The sequence below is a fragment of the Myodes glareolus genome, chromosome 7 (genome assembly GCF_982192425.1).
Source record: "Myodes glareolus chromosome 7, mMyoGla1.1, whole genome shotgun sequence".
In the NCBI taxonomy this organism is placed as follows: domain Eukaryota; kingdom Metazoa; phylum Chordata; class Mammalia; order Rodentia; family Cricetidae; genus Myodes; species Myodes glareolus.
In genome coordinates this window covers 24,933,253-24,949,977 of record NC_142032.1, presented here as the reverse complement: position 1 = coordinate 24,949,977, position 16,725 = coordinate 24,933,253, and the positions used below count along the sequence as shown (strand labels likewise).

The 16,725-nt window shown below is 46.0% G+C and overlaps 1 protein-coding gene across 2 annotated transcripts in view; it reads right to left on the bottom strand.

The window, feature by feature from the left end:
• Ide (insulin degrading enzyme) overlaps positions 1–15,260 on the bottom strand; it is a 92,646-nt gene extending 77,386 nt beyond the window's left edge. Inside the window, exon 1 of one of the 2 annotated variants that reach the window (XM_048438922.3) lies at positions 15,069–15,260. In XM_048438922.3, coding sequence (XP_048294879.1) covers positions 15,069–15,166 — 98 coding nt within the window. In that variant the 5' untranslated portion in view covers positions 15,167–15,260. The remainder of the gene's footprint in view (positions 1–15,068) is intronic. The other variant, XM_048438920.3, reaches the window with a different exon arrangement.
• Positions 15,261–16,725: the final 1,465 nt, after the last annotated feature.

Genomic DNA, 16,725 nt, shown 5'->3' with positions numbered 1-16,725 from the left:
AATTTCACCCCATCTCCCAGGGGACACCTGGCTGTGTTTGGAGACATCTTTAGCTGTCACAAATGAGGAGTACTGAGGCCAGGGGTGCTGCTTAGCATCCTGCAGCGCACAGGACAGCTGCACAGTAAAGGATCAAAATGTCAACAGTGCTGAGAACGAGACTCTCCTTTTCAGTCTGCTACTGCCCCCAAATAAGGAATGAGAATCATTACAACCAATTCTAAACACTTAGGAACAGGAGACAGCCTCATCAAAACGCATAAACTGTCATAAACTTCGATCTACCTACCTATACATTTAAACCAGAAAAGGCTTAAAAGAAAAGGAAGAGAATGGACCATGAAGGAAAGAGAAAAAAGATCTACAAGGACTTGTCCTGGAATGAGCAATCTAAGGCACAAATACAGGGTGAACCGTGAAAAGGCACACTGGCCCTCTAAGCCTGCGCTGGACGGGCTCCCGACCCTGTTCAGCCAGGCTCTCGCACAGCACATGCTTTTTTAAGGACATACATTCGAAGAATGTATGGATCCTGGGAAGTGAGACCTCAGGGAAGTGACCTGGCAAAGACAGGCTTTAGACAGGACTGGGAATCAAATCCAAATCTACAGATATCAAGCATCATGTCAAACCAGGGAGAGGAACCTATGGTAACAGGTCACCAGGTCATCGTTACGCAGCAGAATCTTTCAAGAGCCCAGCTTACTGGACTTGAAGGCACGTCTCTCTACTCAATGAACTGATATGCCCCAGACTGAACTTGTTTTTGCTAACCAGGGCTGTCCATGTCACAACAAGGCTAATTAACAGAGAAAAAAAGCAAGATACTAATGTTTCAAGGATATCCATCCCCTTCTTCAGTTTGCACCCAAAATCATGTAGACAGCATGCGGAGTTAGGACTTGTCCTGAGCTCTATTTTCAACTTTTTTTTTTTTTTCAGAGACAGGGTTTCTGTTTGTAGCCCTGGCTGTCCTGGAACTCACTCTGTAGACCAGGCTGGCCTTGAACTCACAGAGATCTGCCTGCCTCTGCCTCCTGAGTATGCCACCACCACCACCTGGCAAGGGTATTTAGAAACAGGAACTCAAGTCTTATAATATCTGCATCCCCCAGGAAACAAGGACGGCACCCCATCCTCCATAGCCCAACAGGGGAGACAAAGCTTGAGTCAGGTGCAGAGGTGTATCCAACGGGAGCCTGCAAGAACAACCGCCAATGCCTGCCAAAGGTCAAAGGCAGGGCAGTCATTCGCTGGTGGTGGGGAGTGACAAGAGCCAGGAGCGACTTCACAGGCAAGGGATGTGCCAGCAGCGATGAGACAGGCGCTGGTCACACTGGGGTGGGGCTCAGTAAGTGAGGGATATATAGGACAGTGAGAACCAGGGTCCTCACATCAGGGAAAAGAGTTACAAATATGTAAAGAATAAAAGCCAAAATTAACCTTGCAATTCACTGGAGCTGTCTGTGTGAACTTGCAGCTTTCAGTATACAAGCAGATATAGAAATACAAATGTAAACATGTCTGTACATATATATTTCTATTTACACACATGAATACATACACATATGCATGTACATGAATAAATATATACAGATACATGTATTCATCCATAGATAAAAAACCTATTTATTTGTATACATAAACCTCCTGCCTTCATCCTGTCCACTGAGAGGACCCAGGGCCCCGATTTTTCCTCCCTAAGTAGCAGTGTATACTGCACCACAAACTTGCTTTCTAACTTGGACTTCTCCACTAAAAACAACCACAGCTCCTTGGAGAAAAGGTTGATTCCATGACTAGAAACCTGAAACATTTTACAGATCAAAAATAATAAAGTGCTAAGAGAATGATGGGATAGTCAATGGATAGACGCTAGCGTTCAGATTCCCAATGCCCACATTTAAAACATAAGTATTACATTAAATAGTAACAGTAATGAATTAAAGCTAGCCAGGCATGGTGCCACATGCTATAATTATAGCACTCAGGAGGCAGAGACAAGAGGATCAGGAGCTCAAGGTCATCCTCTAATACATAGAGAGTCTGGCACTAGCCAGGACTACATAAGCCTGTTTCATTGGGGGGGGGGGGGGAGGAACTAGACAGAAACCTCTATGTGGATCTGGGCAGACATCTCATTTGATGAAGTGCTTGCTATGCAAGTATGAGGGGTTGAACTCAGATCCCAAGCATCCACGTGAGAAAACTGGGCATGGAGGCATGCACCTAGAGTCCTAGTAGTGGAGAGGCAGAGGAGGGTCCCTGGAGCCTGCTGCCCAGCCAGTCTTGGCAGGCGTGTACTCCTCAGATTCAGGGAGACATCCCACCTCAAAAAGTAAGGTGAAGACTGATGGAGGAAGGCATCTTATGCTGACCTCCAGCCTCCACACTATACATGCACATGCACGCACACACAAACATGTACACACATACATGATAAATCTATCCTGAAAGATAAATAAAAGGAACAAAGCAGGGCATGGGTGGCACATTCCTACGATAGCAGCACTCTGGAGGCTGAAACAGGAGGAACATAAATCAGGACCAGGGGCTGAGGAAACTGTTTAGTGGACAAAGTGCCTGTGTAGACACAAGGACTTGATTCCAAATAGAAATGCCAGGCACGGTGGCCTCATTTGTAATCCTAGTGCTGGGGTAAGCAGCGAGGACAGGCGGATTCCCAAACTTGTTGGCCAGTCAGTCTAGCTGAATCAGTGAACTCCTGATTAAGTGAGAGACCCTGTCTCCAAAAGAGAAAAGACATCAGCCTTTGGCCTCCACACAGGCACTCAGGCGGACACACAACACACACAGCCAGTCTGGACTACACATTGAGACTATGTCTCAAAAACAAACAAATAAATAAATAAAATTAATAGTTTCGTTTGAAAATGTATTTAAATAGTTTTAAAGTATTTCCTCAAAAGATAACAAAGGGATAAAGTAACTTTTTAACAAAAGCTCACTAGGATGAACTGTTAAATTGATAAAAGTAAGTCAGGTAGTGGTGATGCACATCTTTAAACCCAGCACTACGGAGGCACAGGCAGGGGGATCTCTGAGTTTGAGGACAGCCTAGTCTACAACCAGGACAGCCAGGGTTACAAAGAGAAACCCTGTCTCAAAAAAAAACAAAAAAAAAAAAAAAAAAACAAAAAAACCCACAAACCATAACTAATAAAAGTAAGTATCAATAAAGAGACCAATGAACTCCAGATACCGTTTGCTAGCACAAGGAGAACACTGCTAGCAGCCCTGTGGCAGTCTCTGGGGAGCTGGAAAACCTACACTGAAACCCAAGGAGAAGTATAGAAACTCAAACTGGGGGCACTTACAAGGCGCGCAAACTCCAAAGTCAAGGTCGGAAAAGGTAAGAAAGACTGTGCAACTATTCCCGTCAAAGGCTAAGAGGATCCACAACAGAAGACAACAAAGTCTGAGCTGAACGTCTTCTTTTAAGACCTTTTTAGTACATGATACAACCGGAGTGACCGATAAGTCTGAGACCTGAGGTTTGAGTGGCAGCAGTGTACAATGTTAATTTTCTCCTTCCTTTTATAGGATAGGTACAATGTGGTATTTTCCTATATGTAGCCACTGTGCACTGATTAAATTAAATGAATTAATATACCTACTACCTCATATTTATATTTTTGAGGTAAAAGCATTTGAATTTTCTTTTCTTAGCAACTTAGAAACACACAGTATGTTGTTATTATTACTAACTATAGTCGCCATTCTGAAAAACAGAACTGAAGACTTATCTCAGCTGGGGATGTATCTGGGTGATGACACAGCACTCGACCCTGGGATCATTCTTTAGCACTGCCATGGTGACACACCAGCCTTTCAAGACCCTGACCTTACTCACAGGCCACCTCTTATTTCTCCTGTTTCCTATTTGACAACATGAATACAAGTCCAGCTTCCCCAAAGCCTGTGTGCCCTGAAGCATCATATTCTAGGGACTGACTGTTACTAAGCCCGAACTTTACAGGCTGCACAAATCACACACCCTTGTAAATGTCACCTGTAGCCTCTTCCTCCTTCCTCTATGGACTATGCTTATTCAGAATACACAGATTCTTCCCCAAGTCCCAAAGAAAAACTCTCTGCCTCTGCACAGGAGCACTGTGAAGAGCACAATGACCAGCTCAAGAGCCAAGAGCCCTCAGACCCAAACTTGTGTGGTCGGTGACGTCAGAGACGTGACATCCCACAGAGCAGGAACTTTCCAACATGCCGAACCGTCACCACACACAAGTCAGCATGAGGCTCTGAGCCAGATAAAATCTAGAGGTAAGAGAAAAGCATCTGGCCAGTGAGGGACAACTGTGTGGCTGAGGGGCCAGCACCGAAAGGGTAACTGTGTCTCAACTCTTCCTATGACCAAAAACCTGATGAACACGCCTAGAAATTTTCCAATACACAATACGTGTGGCTCATACTTACATCCCAGTACTGGGAAGGCTGAGGTAGAAGACTTCAGGCTTGAAAGTCAGTCTGGGCTACATAGTAAGTACAAGGCCAGGTAACTACATAGGAAGACTCTGACTTATTAAAACTAAACAAACAAACAAACAAATAAATAGGATATAAGAAAAATCTTCTAATTCAGAGCACCCAGAACTGAAACAACCCAGCATGGAGCAACCCAGGACTGTAGACAGACACATGACAAATACTCAGTGGACACCTACATGTGCTAAGCACCGAGGATAGACGAGAGAGCTCCTGCCCCAAACAGAACACAACACATGTCCCCAAACCAAGTACCCTACAAGCTGAGCAAGCACAGTGCTATGGCATGACCCTGGACTGGAAGTATTCCTTAAAACCACCCCGGCTGCTGGACTACCTAACAGCATGAGAAAAATGGTAGAACTCAGAAACAGAAAGGCCTCACTATCCCTCCCTCCTCCCTCTCTAGTTTGTTTTGAGACATGGCCTCATGTAGGCCAGGCTGGTCCACCTCCAACTCCTAACCCTTCTTCCTCCACCTCCTAATTGCTGGGGATTACTGGCCCGAGTCACCACATCCAGCAACCTTTTCTCATTATTATTATTATTAATACATAATACGAATGGGTTTCTTACTTCTCCCCCTACCACTCCTCCTCTCCCCCTTTTTTTCCTAGGCTTTCACTCTCCACTAGCTTCCTCCTTTAAGCCCTAACAGATAGCTGGAATCTCCTTGCTTTTGCTTAGGTCTGCTTTGTCCTAGATATCGGATTTTCCCAAACAACACCTCACTTTTTGTTTTTCAGAATAATTGTGTCGGACCCCACAAAACTTGGTTTCTATTACTTACTGTTTGCTGATGGCCAACAAAGTGGCCTTTTATCTTTTCTCAATATCCCATTTCTCCTCAAAACGTTTTGAGCACATCTGACCATTCAGTTCCTGACATCATCTCCTATTCTCTGAACTCCCACACTCTCCAGATTTGTTTCCTCTGTATCTCTAAATGCCAGCATTCCATGAGGTCATGTGCCATCGGCATCGCTACATAAATATTTTCTGTATAGCCACGCATGTCCATATGTTCAACTCTACATCCAATCTAAGAAATCAGCTTAGACATTCTAACCAAATTCCAGTCATACTTAAATGACTCTTGCAAGCCTCCCCGGACTAGCAATTCTTTCAGACTCAGCACCATTTGGCATATCCTTTCTAAGCCTACCTCCCTGTCTGACTTCCCCATCTCCACTAGAGATGTCAAGCTGCCTTCAGGGAAGTGACGGAATAACAGCTAATCCCTAAGGTTCCTGAATGAGCCCAAGTGAATTCATGTCTGGCTGAGTCACTTATTGTATTTCATTGAACAATTTAACCCCTCTGAGTATCAAGCTGAGCAGTGGGGGTGCATACCTTTAATCCAAGCACTTGGGAGGCAGAGGCAGGTGGATCTCTGAGTTTGAGGCCAGTCTTGTTTACAGAGTGAGTACTGGGACAGTCAGGGCTACCTGGAGAACCCCTGTGCATGTGGAAGAGAGGGTGGGCAACAAAACAAAACCATTTCCAAGAACAGCAAGAGCCTCACGGCTGGATCTATTTCACTTATATCTGAGGTCATCCATTTCTGATCCTTAAGCAGCAGAGGGAACTTAAGAAACCTCAGCAGTAGCTCAGAACTCACCAACCTAACTTTGACCTTCTAACTGCACCCTTCCTCCACTACATCTGTATGAACTAGACCCTCATTTTATTTCCCTTCCTATGTGACTAAGGACTGTTCAGTCCCGTCCACCATCCTGAGAAGGCCCATGTCATAACTTCCTAAAGGCAAAGCCAGCTCTGAAGTGCCCACGAGACTTGCCACTGAGTCCCACTATAGTACCTGACCAGCCTGTTCTCTTGGCATGCTTGGGGAAACCAACCACCTGCCAGACAGGACCAACATCCCACCTGGAACGGCCTTCTTCCCACAGTCTGCAGCTCAGTCTCTCGTGTCTTCTTCACTCTGGCTGTCCCTCCTAGTCTAGGCTCATGCAGCTCTCACCTTAAAGTCATTCATTCTAAGACCCTGGACTCCACCCCTACACGCCCAATCAGTTATTATAGGCTGCCGGATCCTTCACGCGTCATCTAATGAGTCTCCTTATCCTTGTCATTTACACTTCCGAGTATCTGTGTGTGTGGGTATCAAGTATCTACTTAGCCCACACCAGCCTAGAATTCCTGGACTCAAGCTGTTCTCATACCTCATCCATCAAAGCAGCTGAGACTATAGGTCTGTGCCACTGCACCTAACCCATTCACACTCATCCACCCCTGACCCCACCCTACCCAGTGCCAGGAAGTGAACCCACAGCCTCTCACATGACAGGCAAGCTCTCCACCAACTAGGGCACATCCCTACCCTCTAATTGCATTACTTTGATGGCTCCTTGAATTTCAAATTGTGTTTCTAAAAACCAAAGAGATTAATCACCTAAAAACATAGCTTCCATGCCATGTAATCACTGAAAGAGATGCATTTTAACTTCCTATGGAATAAAAATCTCATCTCTCAAAGATGAGTTCTCCTACTTCTTTTAGCCTTTGCTAATCCCATGTTCTCAGTGGAACCCTTCCTGATCACTTTCAGCAGAGGTAAGCAGTGCAAATGAGTTAGGCAAAAGTGAGTCAAGGACGTGACTACAAAGGAAAGAGAAATGATTCTAGAAAAAGATCAGAGAGGTGGGGACAGGCCAGATTCCATAGGCTCTTCTTGGATATTGTAGAGACAATAGAAGATGTCTTTAACTCTCAGTAAATGGCAGAGCAACTGAAAGATTTTTTAACAAATAAATAAAATGACTTAGATTCCAAAAGATGACACTATACTAGATGGCAGATTATGTACAGAGAACCAAGTTTAGACGTAATGGAACTGGCTAAGAGGCTTTTCTGTTCATCTGGGTGACACAGAAGACTGTAGATGAGAACAGCAGAGGGAAGGGACCAGAAGTGGGATGCATAGAATAGGTGGATAAAGGATTTAAGAAAGAAGATGGGGGGGTGCGGGAGAGATGGTTCAGAAGTTAAATGGCAATGGCAATTCCCAGCAACCACATGGTGGTTCACAATCTATAATGAGATCTGGTGCCCTCTTTTGGTGAGTAGGCATACATGCAGTCAGACTACTCTATATATGATAAATTAGTTAATTAAAAAAGGAAAAATCAAAGATGGCTAAGATATTAGCTTAAACAAGTTGAAGAAGGCAAGGATGCAGTCAGTGATAGAGTACATGGCTAGCACGTCAGGGCCCTAGATGCAATTTCCAGCATTGCAAGAAAATAAACAAATAAACAACAACAACAACAAAAACCCTTACTTTTAAAATAAAATACAGGGGGCTGGAGAAATGGCTCAGCGGTTAGGAGCACTGACTGCTCTTCCAGAGAACCTGGGTTCAATTCCCAGCACCCACATGACAGCTCACAACTATCTGAAAATCCAGTTCCAGGGGATCTGACACCTTCACACCAATGCACATAAAATAAAAATAAATTAAAAAAATAAAATAAAATACAAAAACAGGACTGGGGCTATAGCTGAGAGGGTAAAATGCTTATGGTGCAAACTTGAGTTCAAATCCTGAGCAGAAGGAGGAGAGAGCCGGGAGAATCCCAGGAAGTTCATGAGCATGAGCTAGCCTGGAATACACGATGGCAAACCACGGAAAAGACCCTGTCTCAAACAAGGTAAAAGGCAAAGACGGGCACATATCCACATATTCATTATGGCAAATGTGCATGTTAAAGGACTAAAAAGACAGACCTTGTGGGGAGGAGATCAAAGCTGGGGCTGCAGGAGAGCAGAGAGAGATGGGGGGATAGGAGAAAGGGCTGGCGGTAGAGGGCAGTCACAGCACTTGTCCGGCATACACAAGGCATTGGGTTCGACTGCTAACACTGGAGAAAGTATCTAGATAGCTTTTGGACATGTTAAGTTTAAAATACATATTGAGAGGCTGGAGAGATGGCTCAGCAGTTAAGAGCACTGGCTGCTCTTTTAGAGGACCTGGATTCAATTCCCTGTTCCCACATGGCAGCGTATAACTGTTCGTAGCTCCAGTCTCAGGGGATCTGACCCCCTTTCCTGGACATGTGGGCACCAGGCATGCTAACATGCACACGGTATGCAGACACACATGCAAGCGAAACACCCCTACCTATAAATAAAATTACACATACATACACACATATTGAACACATAAAGAACATGCTGAGTAGGAAGTTTATTACCTAAGTCTGAGCACAGGTCTGAGTAGCAACAGGCATAGCTCTTAGAATATCTGTAATGACGGACAGGTTTGCATTAGCAATGTCCCATACAGAATTCTCATTGTCAAATGTGCCTTGATATGCTCCTGGGGTGACTGGGGAACTTAAATAGATACATGTGGCTCCACAAAGTTGTCCTCTGACCGCCAAGTGAGCACCCTCACACATGTGCTCCCCTCCCATACACAACATATAATAAATGATTTTTACAAGGCAGGATTGAGACCCAAAAAGGAAACAGGAAAGGGTATTCCAGAACTGGAAATGAATAAGTTATATACAATAAACAACCAACTGGTTAAGTATAACTAAAGAACAGAGATGTAGCTCTGTTGGTAATATGTTTGCCTATCACATATGAAGTCCTGGGTTCAATCCCATGTAGCCAAGTATATGTGGGTTCAATTAAGCATAAACCGAGCATGGTGGCTCATGCATGTGTGTAAATCTGTAAATGTTAATCTCGGGAGATGGAAGATCAGAAGTTCAAAATCATCCTCAACTACATAGAGAGTTTGAGGATAGCTTGGGATACATGAGACCTTGTCTCAAACAAACAAGCAACGAAAAGCCCATAACAAAGTGTGAGCTTGCACTGGACATGGTGTTCACACCTGCACCTGGGAACTAGGAAGGACAACTGCCAGTGTGTAATCAACCTGTGCTACATGGCAAGACACTCACTCAAGGAGGAAAAAAGAAAAAGTAGTTTGGATTTGAGCTGGCCATTGTGATACATGCCCATGATTCTAGCACTCTGGAGGCTTGAGGCAGGAGGATCTCCATTTCGATGCCAGCCCTTGAGCCACTGAGCACAAGTGAATTATTACAAAACATAAACAACACAATGGCACAGGGCAAGTGGCACAGTAACCAGATTAATCCGACAATGCCAGGAGTTACTGAGATCTGAGTAACACATCTGAAAAACGCATCTACTGGGGACCGCACAAACTGATTTATCAGAAAGAGTGGTTATGAAGACAGGAAGCAGAAACTCCCTGGACCTGTCTGCAGTCCTCTTACCAGCTGTCTATCACCACCTGTGTGTCTGACTTAATACCCTCTGACCATCACGTGAAACCCTGGCTAGCCACTGGCTTCAATCAACCCGAAAGCTAAGGATATGGTAAGATAGCGCCAGAAGCCTACAGAAAGATTTCTCAATTTGCTGGCCAGTCTGCCTGATACCTCAATGCGTTGGTGAATTGCACAGATCTGTGCCTTTCTTCTGCTCTGATTTTTATGAAATTTCATGTAAGCCAGGAGTGGTAGCTTAGACCTATAATCTGTCTAGCATGGGAGGCTGAGAAGGAGGCTCACCATGAATCTGAGCCCAGACTAAGCTACATAGTGAACTCTAGGCCCCACTGAGTTATAGAATTAGACAATGTTTCAAAAAAAGTAATCCATTTTTTTGTGTTAACAAAAAAGTTTTAATGCAGACACACTTTTAATAGACAAAGAAGATGGTTAAGGCAGCTTTTTACAAATTTATCAAATTTTATCTTTTGAGTGTGTGCAATTTATAGTATGTCAATTAAAGCTCAATAAAATCTTTTTTAAAAAGACAAAAAAATAGACAAAGAAGAGAAGCAGTTCCTTGGAGAAGAGTAAAGATGTTTATTTAATTAACTGACTTATTTAGAGACAGGGTATCACTTATATCTCAAGCTGCCCTCAAATCCTCCATCCTCGTACCTCTGTCTCTCAGGCACTGAGATTACAGACATGCCACCACAACCACCTGTGTTTCCAACTCCAAGCGGACCCAACAGCCTTTTCTGGCCTCCAAAAGCACTGCGCTCACATACACACATATACAAACAATTAAAAATAAAAACACCGGGCATGGTGGCAGCACTTGGGAGCCAGGGGCAGGAGGAGCTCTGTAAATTCAACACCAGCCTGGTCAACAGAGTGAGTTCCAGGACAGTCAGAGCTACACAGTGAGATCCAGAGAGAGAGAGAGAGAGAGAGAGAGAGAGAGAGAGAGAGAGAGAGAGAGAGAGAGAAACAATATTAAAAAAATAAATAAATAAATTTTATGGGGTCAGCTAGATAGCTCAGAGCCTAAGGCATGAGTTCTGTTTCTGGACCCCCTACAGAAGTGGAAGGAAAGATCAATTCCACATATCTGTCTTCTGACTTCCACACATACATATAACCACATAATACATAAAAATTTAATTTAAAAACATTTTTTTGAGTTCTACCTTGAAAGGAAGGAAAAAGATGTGATCTTTTAAAAATGATTTATTTATTTTTATTTTATGTGCATTGGTGTTTGCCATGCAGGTATGCCTGTGAGGGTGTTAGATCCCCTGGAACTGGAGTTACAGACAGTTGCTAGCTACCATGTAGGTGCTGGGAATTGAAACCAGGTTCTCTGAAACAGCAGTCAGTGCTCTTAACCATTGAGCCATCTCTCTAACCCCCAGAGTTGTGATTTTTAAGAAAAAAGAAAGAAAAAAATTAAATACTTTTTAAAATAAACTGGAAGAATCAACAAAGAATAAAAGTGGAGATGCTAATAAAATAACAGAAGCAAAAGAATATAATTATCCATTATTTATGACCAAAAGCTCCTTGGGGACAGGATTTATGACCATCCTGCAACCCTCATAATGCTGAGCATAGTGGGCAATCAAAATAATATAGATACTCAATTAATGAGCACAAATAATGGGCTAATAATGATGCAGGATATCCTTATGTAGATGTGTTGCTTTTATTGGTTGATGAATAAAGCTGTTTTGGCCAATGACTTAGCAGAGTAGAGCCAGGAGGGAAGTCCAAACAGAGATAGAGAGAGTGAGTAGGCAGAGTCAAGCAGACGCCAGTTAGCCACTGAGGAAACAAGACAAGTAGAAAATGAGGTAACTTCACAGCCACGTGGGTTAATTTAAGATTTAAGAGCTAGCTAGGAATACGTCTGAGCCACTGACCAAACAGTGATGTAATTAATATAGTTTCTGTAAGATTATTTGGGTCTGGGTAGCCAGAAATGGAAGCACAGTCTCCATCTACAGTGGAGATGTTCAATAAAATAACAGAAACAAAGGAATATAATTATCCATTATTTATGGCTAAAAGCTCCTTGGGGACAGGATTAATGACAATGTTGAGCATAGTGGACAATCAAAATAATATAGATACTTAATTAATGAGGATACATAATGGCCAAGCAAGCAGAAAACAGTAAGGGCAGACTGAAAGCAACCCAACTGAAGGTTCTACTCAAGATTCCAGAGCTCAACATACCTAATGCTACGGGGAAAAAAGAGTCCTAGCCTTGGCTGTCTGGCTGAAAGATAGGCCGATTCTCTGGGTGGGTGTCTAGGAAATCTACAAGCAGTAAAATAGAAAGGGAAGCAATTTTTATGAAACTCATACAAAGACTCCCCACTCCTACCCCACACTCTGGTGAGATTTCTATGAGATTGCTATATACCCTAAGTTCAAGGTAGATGGACAGAATATAGCCTTTTATTTTGTAGGCTGATGTGGAAGATACTTAAGGATGCCCTGCCTTTTTAAACTATTAAAAGGCATTTGCTTGTCTAAAAGTGGTTTAAAAGCCTGAATTGTTTCCCAAGGCTTTGTGTGCTAGAGACAAAGACTTTACCACTGACTGAGCTATACCCCACCCTCGAGTCCTAAGAGGTCCGAACAGCTCACATCACGACTGTTTCCTAAGCATGTGGAATAGAGAAACAGAGCACAGTCAACAGGAAGGCTGACTGGAGCCCTGTCCCAAGTGGTTGCCAAGGATGGAGTATTCGAGGTCCCCAACAGTAAGATAATTCCACAGCCCCAATATTCACTACGGTTGTTTCAAAAACTGTTTTTGTTGTTGTTGTTGTTGTTGTTTGTTTTTCGAGACAGGGTTTCTCTGTGGCTTTGGAACCTGTCCTGGAACTAGCTCTTGTAGACCAGGCTGGTCTCGAACTCACAGAGATCCGCCTGCCTCTGCCTCCCAAGTGCTGGGATGAAGGCGTGTGCCATCACCGCCCAGCACGAAAAACTGCTTTTTATTTACTCGTTTTTATTTGTTTAAAATTTGTAAGAAGCTTACATGGTTTATTTTGTGTGCGGATGTGTGTGTGTGTGTGTGTGTGTGTGTCTGTGTGTGTCTGTGTGTGAGAGATCATGCACTTGTGTAAAGGTCAGAGGGCAACTCACAGGATTTAGTTCTCTCCTACCATGTGGGTTCTGGAGACCAAACTCATGTCAGGCTTGGCAATGAGCACCCTTACCCACTAAGCCATCTCAGTGGACTTTCTTTTAAATGAATTATCTTCCACATTTCTTTGTTGAGAGGTTAAACCAGGAAACAAATGCTCAAACACTGGCAAAGGCATTACAATCAGACAGGCTGTAACAGGCTCCACCTATCCTTCCAGGTGACAAACTCTGTTCCGGCATTTTTCTGGCTATGCACAGTAAGAATGTCCTGGAAATCTGAATATGGAGCTAAATGCTGGCTCGGTGGTTAAGAGCACTGGCTGCTCTTCCAGGGACCCAGTCACTCTCCCAGAGATTGTTTTTCCACACTGTAAAGGATTTTATAGTGTAGTGGGAAATGGAGGGACGGAAAACAAGTTCCATAAATTCCTCATCGCCACTAGTCCCGCCTAATAACGCTGCTGCCTTCACAGTCGGGGCCGGAAAGACTAGGCCCGGCAGGCATCGTTCTCTGCCTCCGGTCGCACGCCCTTTCATCGCACACAGATCTTTGCGTCAAATCCCCTATATTCCCAGTTCCATCAGATCACACCCCGCCCCGTCAGCTTTGGGGGGGGAAGTACTGGGGATTGAACTCAGCACCCCCCTCCCACCGCACACAGTAAGACAAGCGAGAACTCATTGGGCTATATCCCCAACCCTACTGTTGGTTTGTTTTTTTTAAAGAGCATCTTCCTAGGTTGCCGAGGCTGACCTAGAACTCCCTCTGCAGGTCCTGAATTGCAATCGTTTTGACTCAACCTCCCAAGTAACTGGGATTACTTGCCGTGCAATTCGAAACTCTTAATGAAACCCTAATATTCACTATTATTTAAAGATTCGGCGGACGGGGGTTTCAAGGCCCAAGGTAGCATTATACGGCATTTGTGCCTTCTTAATTCCCCCAGGGAAATTCCCCAAAGGTTCAACTAATCTATTCACTAGCCTCCAAACTACCAGTACACCTGGCCTGGATTACGTCCGCACATGCCCAGATTCCATGACTTTTGCCATCGCTTTAAAGATCAGTCCAGATCCCCTAACGCACCTCTGTCGCTCACTCTGCTCCTGGCTGTCCGCTGTCAAGCTCATCGCTTGTCAGATGGCTTCAGCCAAATCAAAGTTGCTCGGAAGGCAGCTCACATATGAACACAAAGACAACCACAACGCGCTGCATTCGGCAGGTCAAATATTAGTAAAAATCGTGAGGGCTTCAAATAGTGATCTTAGCAGAACGAGATAATACTGCCTATCTCTCTTTTATTCACAGAAAAAGAAAGAAAAGAAAAAAGGAGGAAAAAAACACCTTACGCCTTTATTACAAGACTGAAAATTTGTAGTATACACAGAGCGGGGTAAAGTGGAGGGAGTACGCCACTAATTGCAAAAACAAAACAAAACAAAAAACAAAGCGAAGAAAAACGTGCATCCAAACCTGGTTTGGCCATAATCTCTGCAATCGTAAGAAAAATCACTGAACTCTCTCTGAACCTGTCTTGTCTTAGGTGTGAAACAAGGCAGATGCTGTGCGGGATCCCAAGGTATCTTTCGGCTCCCCAATCCCCCTGTCTGCTCACGCTCACTCCCGACCAGACAGGCAAACTTTTACAGCACCCAATGCTCATTGCCCTAGTCCAGGAAACTCGGTCCCCGCGAGGACGGCGCTGCAGGGTAAGAAGCGGTCTCCCACGACTCCCCGGATCCCCCCACCTCATGGCACCGGGCCCGCCTCAGGTGGCCGGCCGCTCCGGGAGGACAGCGGGAGTGCGCGGCTCCCAGAGCAGCCGCGCTGCCTCGGACGGCCCCGAGACCCCCTACACTTGTGGCGTCCGCCCAGCGATCCCAGGGCACCGTCCCCGTCCGCCCTCCCCGCCAGGCCCGACCCTTCCCGGTCCCCGGAGGCGGCCTCGGCGCGGACGTCCACGCACCCGGCGGGCCGGACCGGCGGCGTGAGGTGCGGCGGCGGCGGCGCCAAGTGCTGAATCACCACTTTGCAGCAGCACACAGCACAGCCACGGTGACCCGCGGGCCGCGTGGGGCCCGGGCGCTCGGGGCGCTTACCCACACTGTCGCTTCGCTAGCGGCGGGCGGGCGCCGAGGATGGAGCGCAAGGTGCTGGGTAGCGAGGGATGCAGCAGCCACGCGAGCCCGTTCCGCATACCCCGGCGCAGCCGCTGCGATCTCCGAGAACGCTTCCTTTTGGCGCTGGGAGCCGGCCCTGCGCATTGCGCATGCCCAGTCCGCCGCGCCGCGCCGCCTCTAGGGAGCCGAGGACCGGCCTCCGCACCGGGTTTTACGCGGAGCCGAGCGGGAGGGGGACGGCCGCAGCCTGGGCCCCGGCTGGCTGGCAGGTGGGTGGCGGTTCTGCCCCGGAGTGTCGGAGGCCCGGCGGCTAGCCCTTTGTAGGCCAGCAGGGTCCCAGCCGGGCTCCACCCTGTGCGCCGCTGAGGCCGAGGGTTGCCTGACTGTGGCGTGGGGAGGGCGCACACGGCGGGAAGTCCCCAGGCAGGATCGCGGCCCAGCAGGTGTTGGAAGTCCGCCCCAGGCGGCTGCCCCTCCGAAACATATCCGCTGCGGAAGCGGGGCCCGCGGGCTCCCTCTAGAGCGCGGAAGGAACGTGGACTGCGGAAGCACGCGTGGGACCTGTCGGGCTTAGGAGTAAGGACAGTTCAGGTCTCGGGAGATCCCCGAGCCAGGACAGGCCTCAGCTAAACAAGGCGTCTGTAGACTTTCAGACCCAGAAGAAGAAACTTGTTTTTGAGACGGGGTCTCACGTCGCTAGGCAAGCTTCTCTGCAGTTTACTGTGTGGCTGAGGATGACCTTGAGCGACCGTCCTCCCAACTGGGATTACCGGTGCACCACGCACCAACCCAGAGCGGGGAAACCACTGCTAGCGACTACTACTGCTTATGCCCGTGGACATAGGTTGTTACTTTCTTTTCTCCTGAAAACGACTCTCACTATGCAGTTCTAACTGGTCTGGAACTCGCTATGTAAACCAGTCTGACCTCAAAAGGTCATTACTTTTTAAAGACCTGACTTTTCTCCCTGGTGATTTTGGTGCTTTGCATCCACAGATAGCCTAATAGTGGTTATGAAAAGGAATTTCCATTACATTTAGTACATATCGTGACGGGTCGGGTGTATCTCCCCAGCTTAACTACTTTCAAGTGTCTGGTGTAGCAGACCAAACACTGTAGCCAAACCCAGGGTTCTGACTCCTATTATTGCTACAAATGAAAACAGTAGTAGCAGGTGGTCTCTGAGATACCCTGTGCCATGAAAGACCGTGCGTGGAGGACTGTAGATACAGATGGACAAATAGATTTTGCCAAGACCAGAGTGAACAACCAGAACGTTTATTTAAATACATTGCAGAGGCTGGGGATATAGCTTAGTCAGTACAATACTTCGCTAGCATGCACAAAGCTCTAGGTTGGATCCCTAACACTGCAATAAAACTTTGTGTGGTGGTACGCGTCTGTAGTCCAAACCCTCGGGAGGCAGAGACGGGAGGATCGGAAGTTCAAGAAAATCCTTGGCAATTTACTGAGTTTGAGCCCAGTATACATGAGAACCTGTCACCAAAAATAAAAGTAGAGGAGACATACTGCAAGGGCTAGCAAGATGATTCTGCGGGTAAAGGTGCTTGCTGTGCCAGCCGGCTGACTCTAGTTCAATCCCTGGGACCCATGTAAAGGTGAAAGGGATAAGGGG